We start from the raw sequence: 19,554 nt of genomic DNA, 5'->3' as shown, positions 1-19,554 counted from the left end.
GATTTCTGTGGATGTAGGCCAATGATAGGCTTATGTTCAATAATATAGAAATAAAAATGATACTGCCTTCTAAAGCCACTTTTTGTCTTGTCTTATCAAGGTTTTACTCGTCTGACAATATAATGTAATTCATTGTAATTATCTGAAATATTATGATATAGTATGAACATTCTTCATAATTTCTCCTTTTGTGTTTCACAAAAGAAAGTCAGTCATACAGGTCTGGAATAATATGAGAGTAAATGATAAATTCATTTATTTTAATTTTTTCAGGTGAACTATTCCTTTTAAAAGAAGCCTGCATCTCTCTCTCCCTTCTGAGAAGCTCTGAGTCTATTTACAAACTGGGACAATCTTCTGCTAGAGTCGATGGGAGATGTTTTTTTAATACCTCTGATGCTAAGAATAGTTCTGCCATTGTATGAATACTGTGTTTTGGTGTGTGTGTGTGTGCGTGTGTGTGTGCATTAGATTTACTTGTTGGATTTGATTTTGACGTCTTTTCTCTTGTGGAGCTGGCTGCCATCTTTGTACCAGTTGAAGGAGGGGCTTGGATTGCCTGCGGCATCACACTTCAGAGTCAGCTTTCTACCTTCCAGTAGCAACTGAGAATCCATGGGCTTCACCTTCGGAGCTGATGCTACAGACAGATAAAAGAGAAAGATTATGAGCGGAAGGTGGTGAAAATGTGGGGTTGCCCCTTGGGAAAAATAATCCCAAATGAGATCTTTAATTAATCAGTTGTTTCTCTTGAGTAATGAGATTAAATGGGTTTCTCTTAGACAATAATTAAACTAAATGGAGAGTGAAGGCCCAGGTATACTTTTTTTTTGCACGATCAGGATCGTTTCGCAATGCGTGCGTGGATCAAGAAAATTTAGGTAGTGCGGGTTCAAGCCCTGCTGTGCTGATCACGCAATTTGCGTCACACATACTGTGCGCGGAGCGAGCCGCAACACAGACACCCAAAGTATACTTTGGCTTTAAGTGGAGTCTTTGCTAGATTCTCCTGCATCTCAGATCTTTCTCCTGAGAAACAGACCAGATTAATCACATTTGTGCCTCCTCTAGAATTAAGAAAGAGACCTCAACAATGTTCCAAAATGCACATAGATTTGCCAAGATCCCAAAATTTTGCAATCAAACGTCAAGGATTTTGATTCTCATCAAATTCACCCAAGTCCAAATTATCAGAGCTATGCTATCCAGGTGTATCTCAAGAAAACTGTCAAATTGTCACATGTCCAGGTCATATTTCACCCCAAAATTAAAAGAAAGAAATGATATATAGTATTGTGCAAAAGTCTTAACAGAAGGCACATCATATTTTTAACAAAAAACCTTTGTCTTTAAGTGTATCCGTAGGAAATATCCATTTTAGATTTCAACATTCCCTTTGCAAATAGAATTGAACAGATGTAGAACAAGGAGCCCTACCACACATGATCTGACCCCCACAGACCCCGAATCTCAACATCATTGAGTCAGTCTGGGATTACAAGTAGAGACAGAAGCAATTGTGCTGTTTGTCACACCAAATATTGATTTAGCTTTTTTTATTATTATTTACTAGACTTTGTATCATGATAATAGACAAAGGAAAGGAAAAGTATATATGGCATTGTTCTTGAAGACATCCTCACTATATCAACAAGTGACTAACACTTTTGCACATCTTTATGTTTATCCTTTTTTATATATATATATATATACACAACATATATATATATATATATATATATATATATATATATATATATATATATATATATATATATATTTTAAATACATACAGCAATGAGAATCTAATGAGATTGAAAAAAAAATTCTATGATTGAGAATCACCCATCCACATTTTAGGACAATATGCGAATTTTAGGACAAACACCCGACACTTCATACTCAAATGGAAAATACAGTAAGTGAGACCTCCAGTAAACATGAGAAATGAAAGAGCAACCTCTGAGCAATATAATGTTCCTCTGGGTGGAGGTGAGATGGATTGAGGTGACAAGGGGGAGAGAAAGAGAAATTAATGGAGAAGGGGGAGGGGGTGTACAGACGGAGGAAAAGGGAGGGATTGTGGCAAGAGAGGAATGCAAGAAAAAGAAAAACAAGAAGGTATGACGGCTAAAAATGGAGGGAAACATGTTGAGAGACAGATGCAGACAGGGGGATGAAGAGAAGGCATGATTTATACAGAAGAGTGGAAATCAGTGAAGGGAAGAACTGAAAAAAGAGAGTCCTTATGAGGACTTTCCATAGACATAATGATTTTTATACTGTACGAACTATAGATTATATCCCCTACCCCTAACCCTCACAAAAAACTTTCTGCATTTTACATTTTCAAAACAAACAGTTTAGAATATTTTTTAAGTGATTTGAATGATGGGGACACTAGAAATATCCTTATAAACCACATTTATAGCATACCCTTGTAATTACCAGTTTGTAACCAAAATAAATGTCCTCGTAACCCCCAAAAAACTGCCAAAGTCCCTAGCCACTCAACATTTTCACTAGCCAAAATCCCCCACCCCACATAAAGTGATAGAAGTAACTGGAGACTGTAACTGCATGCATTTGTTTAGACATTTAAACAAGAAGGATATGAGTTCAGCAGGACACAGCCCTTATGATTAAGGTCATCTCCTAGAATATCTAAAAGCAAATACACTGCTAAGCCACAACAATAAAACCACTGACAAGTGAAGTGAATAGCATTGATTATCTCATTACAATGGGACCTATCAATGGGGTGGGTTATATTAGGCAGCAAATGAACAGTCAATTCTTGAATTTCATGTGTTGAAAGCAGGAAAAAGGGGTAAGCGTACTGATCTGAGCGACTTTGACAAGAGCCAAATTGTGATGGCTAGGCGACTGGGTCAGAGAATCTCCAAAACAACAGGTCTTGTGGGGTGTTGCCGGTATGCAGTGGTTAGTAGCTACCAAAAGTCGTCCAAGGAAGGACAACCGGTGAACTGGCGACAGGGTCATGGGCGCCCAAGGGTCATTAATGTGTGTAGGGAGTGAAGGATCGCCTGTCTGGTCTGATCCCACAGAAGAGCTACTGTAGCACAATTTGCTGAAAAATGTAATACTGGCCATGATAGAAAGGTGTTCACTGTCCTTTACTGCATATCGTGGCACCGTTTTGTGGTCAGTTCTGCATAACGCGGTGGCTCGTTTTAGCTTATCGTGGCTCATTCTGCCTGTTATGAGGCCGACCCGCTGGCCCGATCGATTTTACCAATGGCCAGTCCGCCCCTGATCGGTCCCAAAGTGGGTCGGCCCACAGGGAAAATGCCCAATATGCCAGGTGACCAGTCCAGCCCTGCATCTATTCCAGTTACCAGTTAGTGTTGCTGCACTCAAAACATTTTAGTTTGGATGATGATGTGTATTTTATAAACCTTGTAAACGATGTTATTGCATGGCACCCTGTTGCATTGTTACCTCATCAGTGGTGATTATAATGTCAGGGCTGTCTAGCAGTTTGAGAGTTTCGACCCTCCATATACTGTAGCTCTTTAAAGTAGAAGATTCTCAGTAGAATTCAAATGGGTCACAAATGTTTTGTGGTCCCCCAGGCCACTGCGAGTGAAGCCTGTCTGAATCAAGCAAGTTTTGCTCTGTGCTGTCCCAGAACTCTGGCGATCTTATCTCAGGAGCCTGCTGGTGTGTGAGCTGCACTGGTTAGCATGAAAGCATGCTTCATTTGCCCTGCGGAGATGTACATGCAACTTATAGGAGGCATTTTTACTGCTTATCGAGCGCTACAAGTAAGATAAATACAATAAAATTTGCTTCGGCTGTGGCCACCCTGCTTATGTATTTGAAGGGTGGTTGCTTTTAATGTCAAGGCCTGTTTGTATGACTAAAATAACAATAGAAAACAAAAAAAACACACTGTTTCTTCCAAATACTTAAGAGGCATAAAAGATTTGGTGATAAAATAATGCTTTATAAAGGAGACAACAGTAAAAATAGTCCAGTCTAACACAAGTTGTACATGTGAAGTGTTAATAATTCTATTAATTTAAAAGTACTCATGGATAGTGAGTATTGAGTACTGAGTTGCAAAACCTATGCCCCATTATAATGAACACTGTACGCCAACTTTTAAAATACATCACTTATCTATGAAAAAATGCTACATTAATCTGATTCCAAAAAATAAAAGGGAGACGTGATATCAGAAATGAAAAGTTATTTTCAGTACACTGATCACCATTTTAAATCGTAATGTATGAAACAATGACATTAAAATCAGTTTATGTGTAGGGTCTAAATTTCCCCCAATGCTGACAGAGAGTTATTGTTGTGCATAAAACATGCTCAAACAATGCAAGGAATGCCAAAAAATGCTAAATAAGCAGGATCACTTGGCATGTCATGTCCTGCACAATAGAGGAGATAGAGCAGGCATGGGAAAAGTTATTTGGGACAGGGGCTAAATCACACTTAAAAAGGAATAATTCACCCAAAATTTTAAATTCTCTCATCATTTAATCACACTTATGTCATCTTAGATGTGTTTGAATTTCTTCTGCAGAACACAAATTAAGATTTTTAGAAGAATATCTCAGCTCTTTTGGTCCATTCAATGAAAGTGAATCGGTGCTAAAATATTGAAGCTCCACAAATCACACAAATCAGTATAAAAGTAGTCTAATCCATGTGCCTTCAATATAATAAATAAATTGATCAATTGTCACACATTATACATACATTTCTGCATATACATGGTGAAATTATTTATTTTTCACATATCCCAGCTAAGCTGGCGTCAGAGTGCAGGGTCAGCCATGATACAGCACCCCTGGCGCAGAGAGGTTCAATGGCCTTGCTCAAGGGCCCAACAGTGGTGTCTTGGTGGTGTTGGGGCTTGAAACCCTGACCTTCTGGTCAGTAACCCAGAGCCTTAACAGCTGAGCCACCTGATGTGATTCACATTCTTCATGCATATCGCCACCTACTGGGCAAGGAGAAGAATTTCTAGTGAAAATAGCAAATCTAGCAAATCTTCTTTTGAGATACAATGTTCAACAGTAATTTAGATCTTGTATCTGTTAAGCCCAGAAATAGTTGTGTTCTCATTCTAACGCATGATGCACAATTTTCTGAAGTTTGTGACTGGTGGAATGTTCTGCTGAAGTATTGCTCTGCAAATGTTGATCTTTATAAAGGCTAAGCAAAATTAGAAATGATTTTATCATCTCTACTTCCTGGTCATTTATTATACAAATGAACACAATCTCTACATCAGGGGTCTGTATTATAAAAAAACGAAAAAAATAAATAAAAATAAATATATTATTATTAAAAATGTCATTGTTATATTCTATTACATTAATACTTTTAAAGCTACTGAAGTTATTCAGCGAAAAGTATTGAGTGGTTTTCTCGTTTCCTTGTTATTGTTGTTTGATTAATAGCCATTACATGAGATAGCTTACTAGACAGTGTTCAGTTCGGTTACTTGTACACTTCAAGTTCAACATTTTGATGCAAATATGCTTTTTTCCCACTGTTTACATTCACTTTAGACAAAAACTACTGTGTTCACATTAATGCCTCATCAAGACTGGCATTGGCAGAATTATAAAGTGCATTTGATCATTTAGGCATGCAACCGTATTAGCACTCAAACATTAGCCGGCAGCCACCTGTCAATAAAACAACACAGCTACAGACGTCAGGAAATAGAAAGTCAATCTTTTATATTCATCTAGATCAACCAACCAGTGGTGCTCTTGCTATCGTGATTGATGAAATGAACATCCCTGTTCTGTATGTAGAATATAGGCTAAATATAGGCTTCCTCAGGGGAATTTGCCAGGGAGGTGCTGCCACGAGGAGCGTGAGATCCGAGAACCAAGTCCTAGTGGGCCATTAAGGACCTTGCACAGCACCAGTGCAAGAAGGCTCACTGGTGTAAATGCGTACTTGCACAGCCCCCGGGTCTAGCTGTGTGCCAGCACGTCTGTCCCAAGAGGGGCCTCTGTTAGGGAGTACCAGAATGGGCAGTGGGAATTGTCTTGGGAGGCAAAGAGATCTACCTGTGCCATGCCAAACCAACCCAAAATCAGTAGGACCACCTTGTGACAGCGTGTTCACTGCCATGTTGAGGTTGCCCGGGATATGAGTGGCGTTCAGCAACCTAAGAGGAGTCCAAAGGAGGAGATGGCGGGCGAGTTGTGACATAAGATGAGAGCGCACGCCGCCTGGGTGAATAATGTACGCTACCATACGCTGCTGTCTGAACGGATCAAGATGTGCTTGCCCCGGATCAGCGGGAGAAACCTATGCTGGGCAAGGAATACAGCCTGCAACTCTAGGCAGTTGATGTGCCAACGCAGCTGGGGCCCTATCCAGGAGCCAGTGGCTGCGTGCCCGTTGCACACGACGCCCCAACCCAATTGACACGACACATCTGGACACCTGCTGTAGGGGGACTCCAGTCTGTAGAAAACAGAGGTCTATCCAAGGGAGGGTTCCAGTCCAACCCAACACTCATGGCGGCACAGGAAAGCATGTTCATGCTCTCCGATGCAGTGGCGATGTCATCATCCAACTCAGGGGGCTAAAGAGAGACCACGGGCTGGCCGTGAGTTGAGGCAGTGAGGCGAGCCGCACTCACCTCAAGCTTGGACGGAAGCAAGCGAGCGTGCCGGGGGATGGGTGGTTCATGGGAAGGTACCCGGCGAAAACCAAGCCCGCTGCCATCCCCAAATTGCCTCCATCGCCAGCCAAGTCATGCTCAATCCTGAGGGAAGAAGGAGCGACGTGGGGGGCGGCTGAAGTGGCATTCACTTTGAGAAATGAAAGCCGGGACCGCAATGCTGCCATGGTCATATTCTCACAATGAGTACATGAACCATCCACAAACGCTGCCTCAGTGTGACCGCTACCCAGACACACGAGGCATCTTCTATGACCATCAGTTTTGGAGAGATATCGACCGCATCCAGGAACTACACAGAGGCGGAAGGGCATCTTTCCAAAGGCGAGTCATGAAAAGGATGTTCAATGCCTGCTGTGTATTGCTCTTTTGTGAGTGAAAATAAACTCTTTTAGAGGGAAAATACTCTATGCACTCTTTCAACCGAAGCGCTGTCAAAGCGCCTAGGGGCGTGGACTGCACAGCGTGCAGAGAAGGAGAAAGCCGCTGGTAATGCGCCGTAGATCCAACAGCAATGCTCTGCTTATAAAGGGGAGTGAAGCAGTACTGAGACTCAGCTTGCTGCTGCACAACCGCTCGGCTCCGAAGAAAAAATATGACTGACAGACACACTTTATACCCATATTTCCGGGGGCAGGACATGCAAATTCTGTCTGCTAATTTCTCATTGGCCTTATCTCAAGTTCAGAGATACACGAGGCTCTCAAGAAAGACCCCTTGTGTCACTACATTTGACACAACGTCGAGTGAGTGACAGAAGGGGAACTACTCATAGGCCTGTCTAAACATTAATAGAGGTACTTGTAGCCTTACTACCATTATGCATCATGCAATTTGTTACTGTCTTGTAAAAAGACTATAGATGAGCCGATTTGAACCAACGATTGGCGAAAGAAAGAAGAGGAGGAGGAAGAGAGATAATCTCTCATTGCACACTCTTACTTTAATCTCCTTTGATAACCAAATTGTAATTATTTATTAGGCATATTTATTAAAGTTTTAAACTGCATGGTCACATAACTCACGCATGTCTTTTTAAATAATCCATTTAAATAGAAAATATTGTCTTTCTATTTCCATTACAATTATACTTATCAAAGAAGGCTAATATAACATTAAACATTATGTGTTTTTTAAATTTAGACCTATAACTCCGCATGCACAGTCTGCTAGTCTTAACAGTGGATTTTTTTTCAATGTTCAATATAAATATTCAATAAGATGTAAAAACATTACACAGATCCAACAATGTATCAATACTATTATTGAGTCATAAAGACAATAAATACAGGTGAAGGAAAAATATTAATAACTGAACTAAAAAAGAAAAACGTAAAAAACACATATAAACCAACACAGATTTATACGTAAATAAGATTAAGATGATAAATAATCAAATAAATAAAAATTATTGTATTTTTTTATAAGTCATGTGTCAGGACAGTTCTCACCATATAAGAAAGGATTTACACTTTTTAATATTAAAAAGGCTCCGAAGCCTTTATACTTAGCATATACGAAACATGTACATTCCCCCTACTGGTCAATCGCAAGACAACCACTGGTCGATCTCGTAAACAGGTAAAACGGTAAAGGGAGTAGAGAGAGAAAATACTCAAATAACAGAATTCTTAAAGATCACTTTTTATTTCCACATTTCGTCTCCCACGCAGGTGGATTTCCAAAACATAGGATGGCAAGAGAAGACTCATTAATATTTATGAGGAAAGCTCTTCCTGATTGGTTACGGTTATAATTATGGGTAGGGTTATTGATTGTGCATATTGTGCATGAGGAATTGTAGTGTAAATTAAGCCTGATAAACCTGCCACTGTCTGTGTCATTAATATTAGCACAATAACAAGAAATCCATTCATTGCTCTTGGCTGGATAACTTTAGTAGCTTTAAAATAAAATATGAATGTATTATAATCAGTGAAGACATGTAATCCATGAGAATGTAAGAATGTTTACTTGAACACTTGATACTACTGTCAGAATTTTAAGCACAGTTTTATTAATTTGTTTCTTTGTTCTTATTTTATTATTGACTGTTTCCTTGTCTTGAATAATGACTTGAACTTGAAACAATGTTTACCCAATTAACAAATGAATCAGTATTCGTCTTTGCAATGAGAATCACTGGTATTGGTTCCAACTGGTGATGTTGGTATAAAGACGACACTGATTACAATGTATATTTAAATTGCGCATGGTAGATCTTACTGTAATAGCATTATGAAAAAGTAGATCTCATGCCATGAAAGTGTGAGCACACCTGTCCTAGTGTGATTATTAAACCACAAAGGCTGTGATTTAATAAGATAAATATTTAGTTTGCACATGCTGTGTGCTTCATATGTGAGCGCTTGTGAATGTGTGGAGCAGGTGTTGTGCTGACACCGGCTGCTTATACGGAAAACACCATCATGAGCATTGCATGCTCTGTTTGTAGCAGATGACAGCGAGCGCTAATTCACTTTGTAGAGTGAGGCACATACAGACTACATATTTATTGAATTAAATAGCAGCCTCTTTCAGTTTAATAATCACATTGAACTGAAAGGGAGAAGCTAATGTTAAAACTACACAGAAACACTCCAAAATAAAAGCTTACATCAAAATAAAAGCTACATTTAAATGGAAAAAATTATGACAGAAATATATCAGTACTGTATAATTATACAATATTCACTATAATACTACTACTACTACTACTACTACTAATAATAATAATAACAAATCAAAGGTATTATATTATATTATATTTCAGCAATATCTCATATCTATGATGCTCTGTTACGCAGCACTTTATTTGACCAAAAATTACTAAAATGTTGCAATTTGGATTGTGCTGTGAGGTTCTGTATTAAAGTACTTAATTTGAAAATAATAACAATAATAATAATAATAATACAGTATTATGTTGAAAATTAATTGTTCTGTTTTCATTTGATTCAAGTTTTAATTAATTCATTTATTAGACTCCATTTTGACAATAGAATTTAAATAAAATGTTGATGTGGAATTTAGAAAAACACTTATCAGTATCAGCAAGTATCAAAAAGGAAGTATCGGTACTCATGCTCATTCTCAAAAAAATGGTATCGCGACATCCCTAATTGTGGCCAGAGTGTATCGAGACCGAGACAAGACCAAGACTTTGTGGAGTTGAGACCAAGTCTAGACCAAGACCAGACCAGTGATAGTCCCACACTGCATGACACACAAGTTTTTAGTTTTTTGAACCAACAACAAGCATTGTATAAATGTGTGCTATTTTCTAACCACAGCTAAATCTAGAAAATAGAACAAAGAATGCCAAACATATGCAAAGCAGCCTATTTAAAATTAAAAATGTTAATATAAGTGAGGCGCATTACTCTGTCTCCACCCTCTTCTGTCACATCTCTAGCTCTCTCACTCAAGCAAGGAAGCGTTACTGCGGCATGTAGCGTTTATGTCGGAGCTGACATTAGCTAATGTTGATGTAACGTAACTTTATATACATTAGCTACATAGCTTTATGTGGCCTGTCTCATCATTGTTTATCACAAGCAAAAACGTAACTTGGAAACAACAATTTGTCACTGCATGCCCTGTCCCCTCAATCTCTCACAAAGTTAACACTGCATTATTTATATCCCTCAATATATGTTAATTCAAATAGGTAGCTTGCACACCTAGCTAGGTGGCAAATAGCTGGCAATCAACTGAATCCTGCGCCCTAAAATACAGTAAATACATAGGTAGCTAATATGTATAGCTAATACTCGCTAATCTCTTTGGGTGAGCGGTGAAGATGAGTTTAGGTACAGATGCTGCATTCCATTGAAATCGGATGTGCTAATGTTAGCTAGCTAGCTTTGCTAGAATCACTTACACTTAGCTTACCTTTCTTTATGCTTCCTTTCTAAGTGCTGATAAAAGTTTGATGTGGTCCCAGCTGTTTTGTTAAGCATTGCATTGCAGCTTACATGCTGCTGTGTGTTTTCTTATTTGGACACTTTTTTGCAGATGAACTCTTTGTAGTTTAGGTCAGTGTTTCCCAATTTTTTTTCTGCTACGGCACACTTTTTACAATTAAACAATCCCATGCCACACCACTATCCCACATAACAATTGTCAGTAGTTTTCCTTTTCAAGAACTTGTCCATGTTTTCTGTCTGTCTTAGTAGTGTGTACTCATAATGTTTAAAATTCGACTATGCTAAAAATGCAACTAACATAGGTACGCTGTATAATGAGGTCACAGATGCCAAAAGCGCTAATTGGATAATGAAAAACCAACAAATTTGTGTCTTTTCCAATTTTTTGATTTGTTCTTGCAACAGCACAGCAAATAATTTTTGTATTTGTTTTTTATTAACTGTATTTTCCTGAATATAAGTCGCACCGAGTCAATCTCGTTGTTGATAGAGAGGAAAAAAACACAGAATTTGCACTGACAGAGGTTAGATCCGGAAGGCACTAGGACCCAAGAGCAGCCACCCGGCCTCCATTCACCGGTTCAGATGTCAAACGTGATGGGTGAAGATTACAGTACCTCAGAGTCTACACATTCTGTAGATTCTGTGTTTTTGGAATTTGCTTTTAGTAATCGTATGTAACAGTTTCTCATATTCTTTTTATGTTTCATGAGAGAAACAAGACAAGTAAGCCACATCTGTTCATAACATCTGTAACTCTATGCAGTGCATAAATAAACAGATTTTGGTTTTGAGTAAAACAGTACACCTGTTGTATTCTATTCATTCATTGACTGAATGTTTTTACTACCAGTTTGATGATGAAGCATCATTTTGTGGGCATGTGAGAAGTTTGCACAAGAGTTTGTTAGAACAATAATGTTATGATGGACAAAATATTTAAACTGGTTTCATAAAATACTTTGTAATGGAAAATGTACTGAATTGGCAACTTTAAAACTCTTCTACCATCTCTATGCCTTCACTAAAATACCAGAAATAAAACGGTATAATTTTCCATGGCACACCTGATAATCTTTCACAGCACACTAGTGGGCACAGTGGTTGGGAAACACTGGTTTAGGTTGCCAAATTGTATTACAGAAGATTTGTCTGACATCTCTCAAACAGCCACAGTTTCTTCTCCTGTCTCCCGCATTCACTTTCTTGGAGTGCATGTGAAGGGGGGTGGGGAAAGGTGACAGCCATTAACAGTAACAAAAATTTCAAATTAGAAATGAGTCAAGTTATTGCTTGAAGAAGGTTTTACATCCAATCACAGTAATGACAACATTGCACAGGCAATTTAGTGATATCCCTGCAGTTGTGGTCTTGAAATAAAATCCAGAGTCCTCTTTGTCTGAGACTGTGACAAGACCGAGACCTTCAAAAAAACAGTTCTCGAGTACTACAACACTGCATTGATGTAATTGTCCTTTGTTAGTTGGCTGATGAAGGTTTCTGTTGGCAATTAAATGATAGTCTATGTATTCCATTATAAGAGTGTAGTCCATCAGTAGACAGAGGTGATGCAGGCAGAGATTAATGAGGTTCATCGCAGTTCAACCTGAAGGTCATTTCGATGAGGTTCGGTGGGGTCCATCCTATGTCCAAGCCTCATGCAGTAGCATATGACGTTTCCCATGTCTTACAGTTGGCATCAGTTTATCCTCTGAAGTCAAAAGACTGAAGTGATGTCTGGCTGTAGTATGTCATCATCTTTCAGGAACAGAGCTGGATCTGGCTGGCTGTTTTAACCTCGGGATATGAATCCCAAGGTTGACACATGGAAACAAAGAAATTGCTATTAGTGTAGATGCCATTCAAATTTATGCAGAGTTGTAGATCATGATGGATGTTTCTGGTTCCGGCAGACCTAACTAAAGCAGACTAATTGTGAGTTGAAGGATTAATTAGGTGTATGCCTGACTGAATAGATGAGTCTTTAGTCTAGACTTAAACTGAGTGTGACTGCATCTCAAACAATGTAAGGGAGACTATTCCATAGTTTAGGAGCCAAGTTTGAAAAGGATCCACCTCCTTTTGTGGATTTTGATCTTCTTGGAATTTTTAACAAGCCAGAAATGTGTGATCGTAATGAATGTGATGGAATATAGCGTGTCAAAGGTCACTTAAGTACTGTGGAGCTAGACCATTCAAAGTTTTGTTTTGTAGTTAACACATTTTTTTAATTAATATGAAATTAATAGGTAGCCAATGTAACGATGATAGAATGTGGCTAATATAATCATATTCCTTGGTTCTAGTCAGCACTCTGGCAGCTGCATTTTGAAACAATTGAAGTTAATTTATTGAACTTGCTTTACATCATCCCAGTAATGCATTACAATAATCTAGTCTTAACGTCATGAATGGATGAGTTTTTCGGCATCGGCAACAGAGAGCATGTATAAGCAGAAAAGGTGGCAGTACTAAGATCTAAAATCACTAGAAGAGAAATGCAGCCATGATCAGATGATAAGAGCAAGTCATTTGTAACTCTGATAAGTGCAGTCTCTGTACTGTAATGTGGCCTAAATCCTGATTGAAATTCTTCATATATAAAATTTTTCTGTAGAAATGAACATAATTGTGAGGACACTACATTTTCTAGTATTTTAGACATAAATGGTAGATTTGAAATCAGTCTATAATTAGCCAATTCTCCAGGATCAAGCTGTGGCTTCTTAATAAGCGGTTTGATAATGCTATTTTAAAGTTTCTTGGGACATGTCCTAAGGATAGTGATCAGTTACAAATATTAAGAAGAGGTTCTGAGATTTTTGGGATTACTCTTTAAAGAGCTTAGTTGGTATTGGATCTAACATACATGTTGTGGCTTTTGATTTTTTGACTATAAACCTCGTCACCAGGAAGGGGCCAGAGCATATTACAGTGTCTGACATAATTTTTGCAGGTTACACACCTCTTTAGCATTATCTCTAGTGATCTCCAACTGGCCAAGCCAGACATCGTTAGTGCTGACATGAAAAATCTACATTTAGCATTAGCCAGCACTTGTCAATTTTATCTGATGTCAGACACTCTGGCACCCGAAATGCACTTAACATTAGTGGATGGAGTCTCTATTTCCACGTTCCTTACAATAGAATCACCAATTATATAGAGCTCTTTTAAAATGATTTTCAGTGGGTGCATCATTGAGTGGTGAGAATCGATTGGAAACCCTAACAGGAATGGGAGATTGGTGTCGCTTTGCTGAGGGAGTATGCTGCCAAGACGTCACACAAATTCCCTGCTTCGGGGGCTCTTCAGCCAGAACCAAAGTGTGTGTGTTGCTCGCTTTACTACCAGCCTCCGAAACAGTATCTACCTGCTTCTCTTTCTCACTTATCTCTACTAGCATTCGGATGTTTGTCTCTAACTCATTAATCTTCTCTGTCAGCTTGACTAATTCCTTACATTTATCACATGTAAATCCCTCACTGCTGATGGAAGAAGCTATAGTAAACATGTGGCATGTAATACAGGAAGCAAAAAAAATGAGAGGGTGCCATGACTTACTGCAATTGTTTGTTGTTATTGTGGTTGCTCTTGAGCAGCGAAGGTTTGAGATCGATGTGTTTCCTAATCAGCAGATGTTTGAGATTGATGCAATAATCCGTGTAAAACACAGTTGAGAAAACTAATGCAAACAGTCAAGACGCAAGATGTAGTCAAGCGGAAAAAAGAACGAAAAAACTAAACAAACGGGTGCACGCTGTAAAATACACACAGATGAAACAGTAGAAAAGTAAAAAACCCTAAAGCACCCTGTAAAATGGCAAAAGATAAAATGATGAACATGTAAGAATAAGAATAATCAATGCTAAGCTGGCTAGCAAGCTACAAACACTTGTGGAGCATGCTGTTAGCAACAGGAACAGGAAACAGTGTTTTTTAAATTACCTACTATAAGGTCATTTTGTTCATTTTGGACACAGTCATTTACAAGACTGTAGAGTTTAAGACTCTGTGATCTGTGCAGAATATTCACTTAATTTAAGTAATGTTGAAGTGCACATGCCGTTGCATGGCAATGATAATATACAATTCTCTGGCATCAGTGTGTGTGTGTAAACATAGAGCTGGATAAGGTTGTGGATGTGCATTAATAATTTTGCTCAAATCAGCAGTTTCTAATAGACACACACACACACACACACACACACACACACACACACACACACACACACATACACACACACACACACTTTCTCTGTCCTTCAAGGTTCATGTGTAAAACTGTCTAGTGGGACACACACTCATTTACTTAGCTATCTAAATGGTCATAGACTTCTTCAGTGCACAAGTGCCCTGCCATGTTTTCTGACATTTTGGTTCCGGAAATGTAAGCGCAGCTTAGTTCTAGCGGGAAGACTAGCAGCTGTTCATCACCACACCATTAGCTGGGTAATTCCTAGCCAATCGCATGTAAGCCATTGCTTTTATAAGTCTGCTCACAATCTATCACATTGCTGTTTCAGTGTGCTAACACGGCAGGGGGGTAGGCTCCTCGCCCCTGCCACCTATCTCCGGCAGGATATGACGGTTCCGAGTACAACTCCCTCAGACCACCAGACGGGGCCTACGCCAATGAGAGACATTACTTTTCTGTTTTACATTCATCAAATAAATGGCATCTTAAACCTCACTCAAGCCTGCGTGTCTTCCCGATAGAAGTATTTTTCCATAGGGATTTTAGAAAATTCTTTATAAACAAGTTATAAGCCATGAACCAAACCAGTTTGCTCAGAGGTGAGTTACAATTGCCGCTTTTCCCCCATCCGGCTGGTCAGTTCTCGTTGCAAAACCTTACTGTGCCGATTCGGGCCAGTTGGGATGGTTATGGTTTGTTTATATATTTGGTGCAGTGAAATCTGGAGAATGCCCATAACAGTCCTTTGTTTATACAGGAAAGACACGTCCCACATCACAAAAAGGAAAGCACTGAGAAAAGGCGAGAGGTTTATCATCATGAGGGCTTGTGTACTGTATGCCACCGGACACAAACATGCAGAAAGATAGTTCCCAGACTAGCTAAAAAGGATATTTATTGGCAAATAATTATATAAGTTTTATATGAAAATAGTATTTCTGAATATATTGATAGATTTTGAGTTTTAATGAGCTAATAATCTAATTCCTCATGAAAAATGTGTAGAAAAATAAATATAGGCTACAATAGTTTACCTATCATCATAAAATTATGAAGATACACTAAACATACACTATTTTTTATTAACTTTTATTATATTCACCCAAATATTAGCGAACTTGGCAAGCAAGAAACAACTAAAAGTGCTATAAGTTAGCTTGGCATTGGCAAATTGATAATCATGTGTCTCACGTACTAAAGCCATTCAACCAGCACAGCCGAGCACGGTTGAGCTAGGTTAGCTAACCATGTAGAGAATTTTGAGCCAAGAATGGTGCTATTGTTACAATCTTTGATTTGAAGGAAAAAAGTATTTGAAAATAGACAAAATTATAAAGGTACAAGACTGTGTACATAAGGGAATGAACAACAATCCAGATACATACATCACCAAAACTTGAACTTCATACGAAATCCATTAGGGGAAATTCTTCGCCACCAGAAGTCCATCATGCGAACATTCGCCATGCAAAGGTAAATCTGATCACGTCTTAACACAAAATACCTTTATTTATAATTTATGCATTTCACACTTTTTCATACCATTGGCAAGTATTTTTTATTATCTTAAGCAAAAACCTCACAAAAGTTTGTTAGATTTATGCAAAAAATCAGGGGGAAAAACACAATTTGCCAATGGGATAAGAAAAATAAACACTATTCAAGAAAATATTAATACAGCTAAAGGCAAACAAACCTGATGTTGCAACATCAAATAAAACATGGAAGAAACTTTGATACAAAACACAGAACTGTCCACTGGGATGCCAGCAAACCCACTACTTAAAATCCTTAGAACGATGAATAATATCAGCACAAACGTTTTACCTTTCCAGACGAGGAGGAAAGTCTGGAAATAAAACTTACTCCATATGAAAAAAAAAAACATCTAAAATCTTCAAAATCACAATTGTTTCTATTTTAAAGTGACCACATTACAGGAATAGCAAATCAAGACTTTTTTTTTTGCTGTAGTCTCTTGTTTCTCAGATTTTAAGAAAACCCTAGCAATAGTAAAACCCAAAATGTGTCTCACCTGGAGTTTCAGAAGAGATCCCAACAATGTCTTAAACTGCGCTTTGCCAAGATACTATATAAGTCTGCACTCAAAAGTTTTTAATACCATAACGTATCTATTCTCTGCTGAAAAAGTAAGCTGGTTTACTAATCTTAGCTGGTCTCCCAGTCTGGTCAGACATGTCTGTTTTTAAATGGATTTGGGGCACTTGTCAACTGGCCTGGCTGGGAGACCATATAAACCAGCTATTATGAGCAAATCACCATAGGCTAGTTTAAGTTTTCAGTATGGTTATTATTTCTCCTAAAGAATGGAAGGAGAAACATCTGTGGCAAAGTTACATGAACGACATTTAACAACACCACAGTGCAACATTGAACATTATGCTTGTGATATACAGTTTCCAAAATTCTTTGAAAATAAGGTCAAAATTTAACATGCACTAGACAACTTTGATTATTCAATTTCACTTCACACCAGAGCTCAGTTTTTCAGTTACAGTTTTTCTGATATACGAGGGCTTATCTCACCCCTCATTCTTCCCTCCTGTGATCCATCCTTTCTTGTCTCTGTCTTTCTCCCTGGCTGTTCCCTCTCTCCCTTCCTCCTGCAGTCCCGGTAGCTGATCTCTCTCATGCTGAGATGGGATTTTGAATAGTAAGCTAAGGAGACAGTCTGTGTGTGTGTTTCTGCACACTAACTCTGTAGGACAGACCCACCCCTCATCAGACTCAGCAGGGATACACCTACTGATGGGTGGAGTTTGGAAGATTGCCAGAATGCTCATAAATTGAGAAACAAAGAAGAAACAAGTTACGAGCTCACAGGAGAGGAAAGATGTAGAGAAAGACGGACAGAGAAAGAGCGAGATAAAAAAGAAACAAGACAGAGAGAACCGAAAACACGAAGCTGGAGAGAGAACAGATGATGAGTAGACAAGGGAACATGGATGAAAAGAGATAATTAGAGGGTCTGTTATATGTATTTGTGGCTCATGGGAGGGAACACGTGAAACCAACCGGCAGATGAATCTGGCTCAGTACTGAGTCGAAACACAAAAACATAATACAAGTAAATTTAGTGTAGGGTGGGTTAAAGATCTGGACTGGTTGTAGGTGTACAACCTAAGGGTTGATCCATGAACAATCACCATTGTGCCCTTAATCAAGACACTTAACCTCTGATTACTCCAGCGGGATTGTCCTTGTAACCTAAAGCTGGTGTTTCAATACTATACCTAAGCTGAGTGGTCCAACTAGTGTTTTTTCAACACGCAGATACGGTACACTTGAGCATTTCAACCACATCAATATGGGATGATGGTCCTCTTTAAGTGTCTCGCCGCTAAAACATGGCACAATAGGTGTCCGGTATGGGACACCTACATTTCTGTCAAAACATGAGACATCCTGGTTTATATGGGGCATTTGGCTACCCTAGGTCCAGCTGAACATGTCAACTTCTAACTTAACCAATGGTGAGAATTTGGGATGCGACTACCTGTTTAGCTGAACAATTGGAGGGATGGGGTGTTTGGGGTGGTAGGAGTGTTTTGTGGAGTGAATCACACAGAAATGACACACTACAGCTTTAACATGACACTCACTGATGAAAACGTCTAGGTTACGTATGTAACCTCCGTTCCCTGATGGAGGGAACGAGACGTTGTGTCAGAAAAGCGACACTAGGGGTCTCTCTTGAGCGCCGATATTCACCTCTGGACTATGAAAAAAGGCCAATGAGAGTTGGCAACCAGTATTTGCATGTCCCGCCCCCGGACATATGGGTATTTAAGCGGCGCAAATACAGGAGTTCATTCAGGATTTTTCTGAGGAGCCGGAAATGGTCCGGCCACAACAGTGGCTCGGCTCAGCGACGTGGCAGGGCAAGCCATCAGGATTCCTTATCGTTACCCTGGAGGGGAACAAGGTGCTGGCCGCCAACCTGGGATCGGGCCAAGCCTGGCCGGGCCTCCTTTCTCTCTATGTTTCTCGCATAGAGCAACTAAGGCCGGGGCCCTTACACGCATTGAGGGAAGGGGGTCTTAGCCCTTATTCAGGGTGGAGAAGACCCTGCGGAGGCCACGCCTACCCGAGAGGGGAGGCAAGTTTAAGTGGCAAAACCATCAGAGGCCTGCTTAGGGCCTATGTGGAAAAGTCGGTGCGGTGGTGGATCCAGCCTCATAGAGGGGGGAACATACAGCACGGCAGCCGAGGCAGCCATGACTGCCTAAGGGAAACACGGGAGTCAGCTCGCCAGAGGGGACAGAACCGTGGTGTTACACACAGGGGGAGTCCGAAGGAGGCCTTACCTGTGGAGCACCTATACCAGTACAGGGTAGCATGCGGTACCCACAGTGGTTTGGGTCAGCGAGTTCCTCCGCCGAACTGCGACCCACGAGGGCTAGGGAGGAATCGACCAGTGTCCCAAACCTGAGATCTCCTGGGAATGAAGGCGCACTGTTTCCCCTGGTTAGGGGGAAGGGCGCTAGGTGCAAGCGATTCACCCAGTCAGATCGTGGCCGTGCCACTGAGTTCTACGGGCTCGGTACCTGAGAAAACACGGGACGATACTGACTCAACTCGGAGATTGTAGAATCTCGCAAAAGTGTTAGGTGTTGCCCAGCCCGCTGCTCTACAAATGTCTGCTAGGGCAGTGCCCCTAGCCAGTGCCCATGAGGACGCAACACTCCTGGTGGAGTGAGCTCGGACCCGCAAGG

At 39.8% G+C, this 19,554-nt stretch overlaps 1 protein-coding gene across 1 annotated transcript in view; it reads right to left on the bottom strand.

Moving 5' to 3' along the window:
* LOC127617121 (pro-neuregulin-2, membrane-bound isoform-like) overlaps positions 1 to 19,554 on the bottom strand; it is a 126,681-nt gene that overhangs the window by 74,323 nt on the left and 32,804 nt on the right. The window contains exon 2 of the mRNA XM_052089024.1: positions 478 to 640. Within this exon, the coding sequence (XP_051944984.1) occupies positions 478 to 640 (163 nt within the window). The remainder of the gene's footprint in view (positions 1 to 477; positions 641 to 19,554) is intronic.

The sequence above is a fragment of the Xyrauchen texanus genome, chromosome 23, assembly GCF_025860055.1.
Source record: "Xyrauchen texanus isolate HMW12.3.18 chromosome 23, RBS_HiC_50CHRs, whole genome shotgun sequence".
Lineage (NCBI taxonomy): Eukaryota > Metazoa > Chordata > Actinopteri > Cypriniformes > Catostomidae > Xyrauchen > Xyrauchen texanus.
The sequence above is the reverse complement of the archived record's forward strand: the minus strand, read 5'-3'. Positions and strand labels throughout refer to the sequence as shown.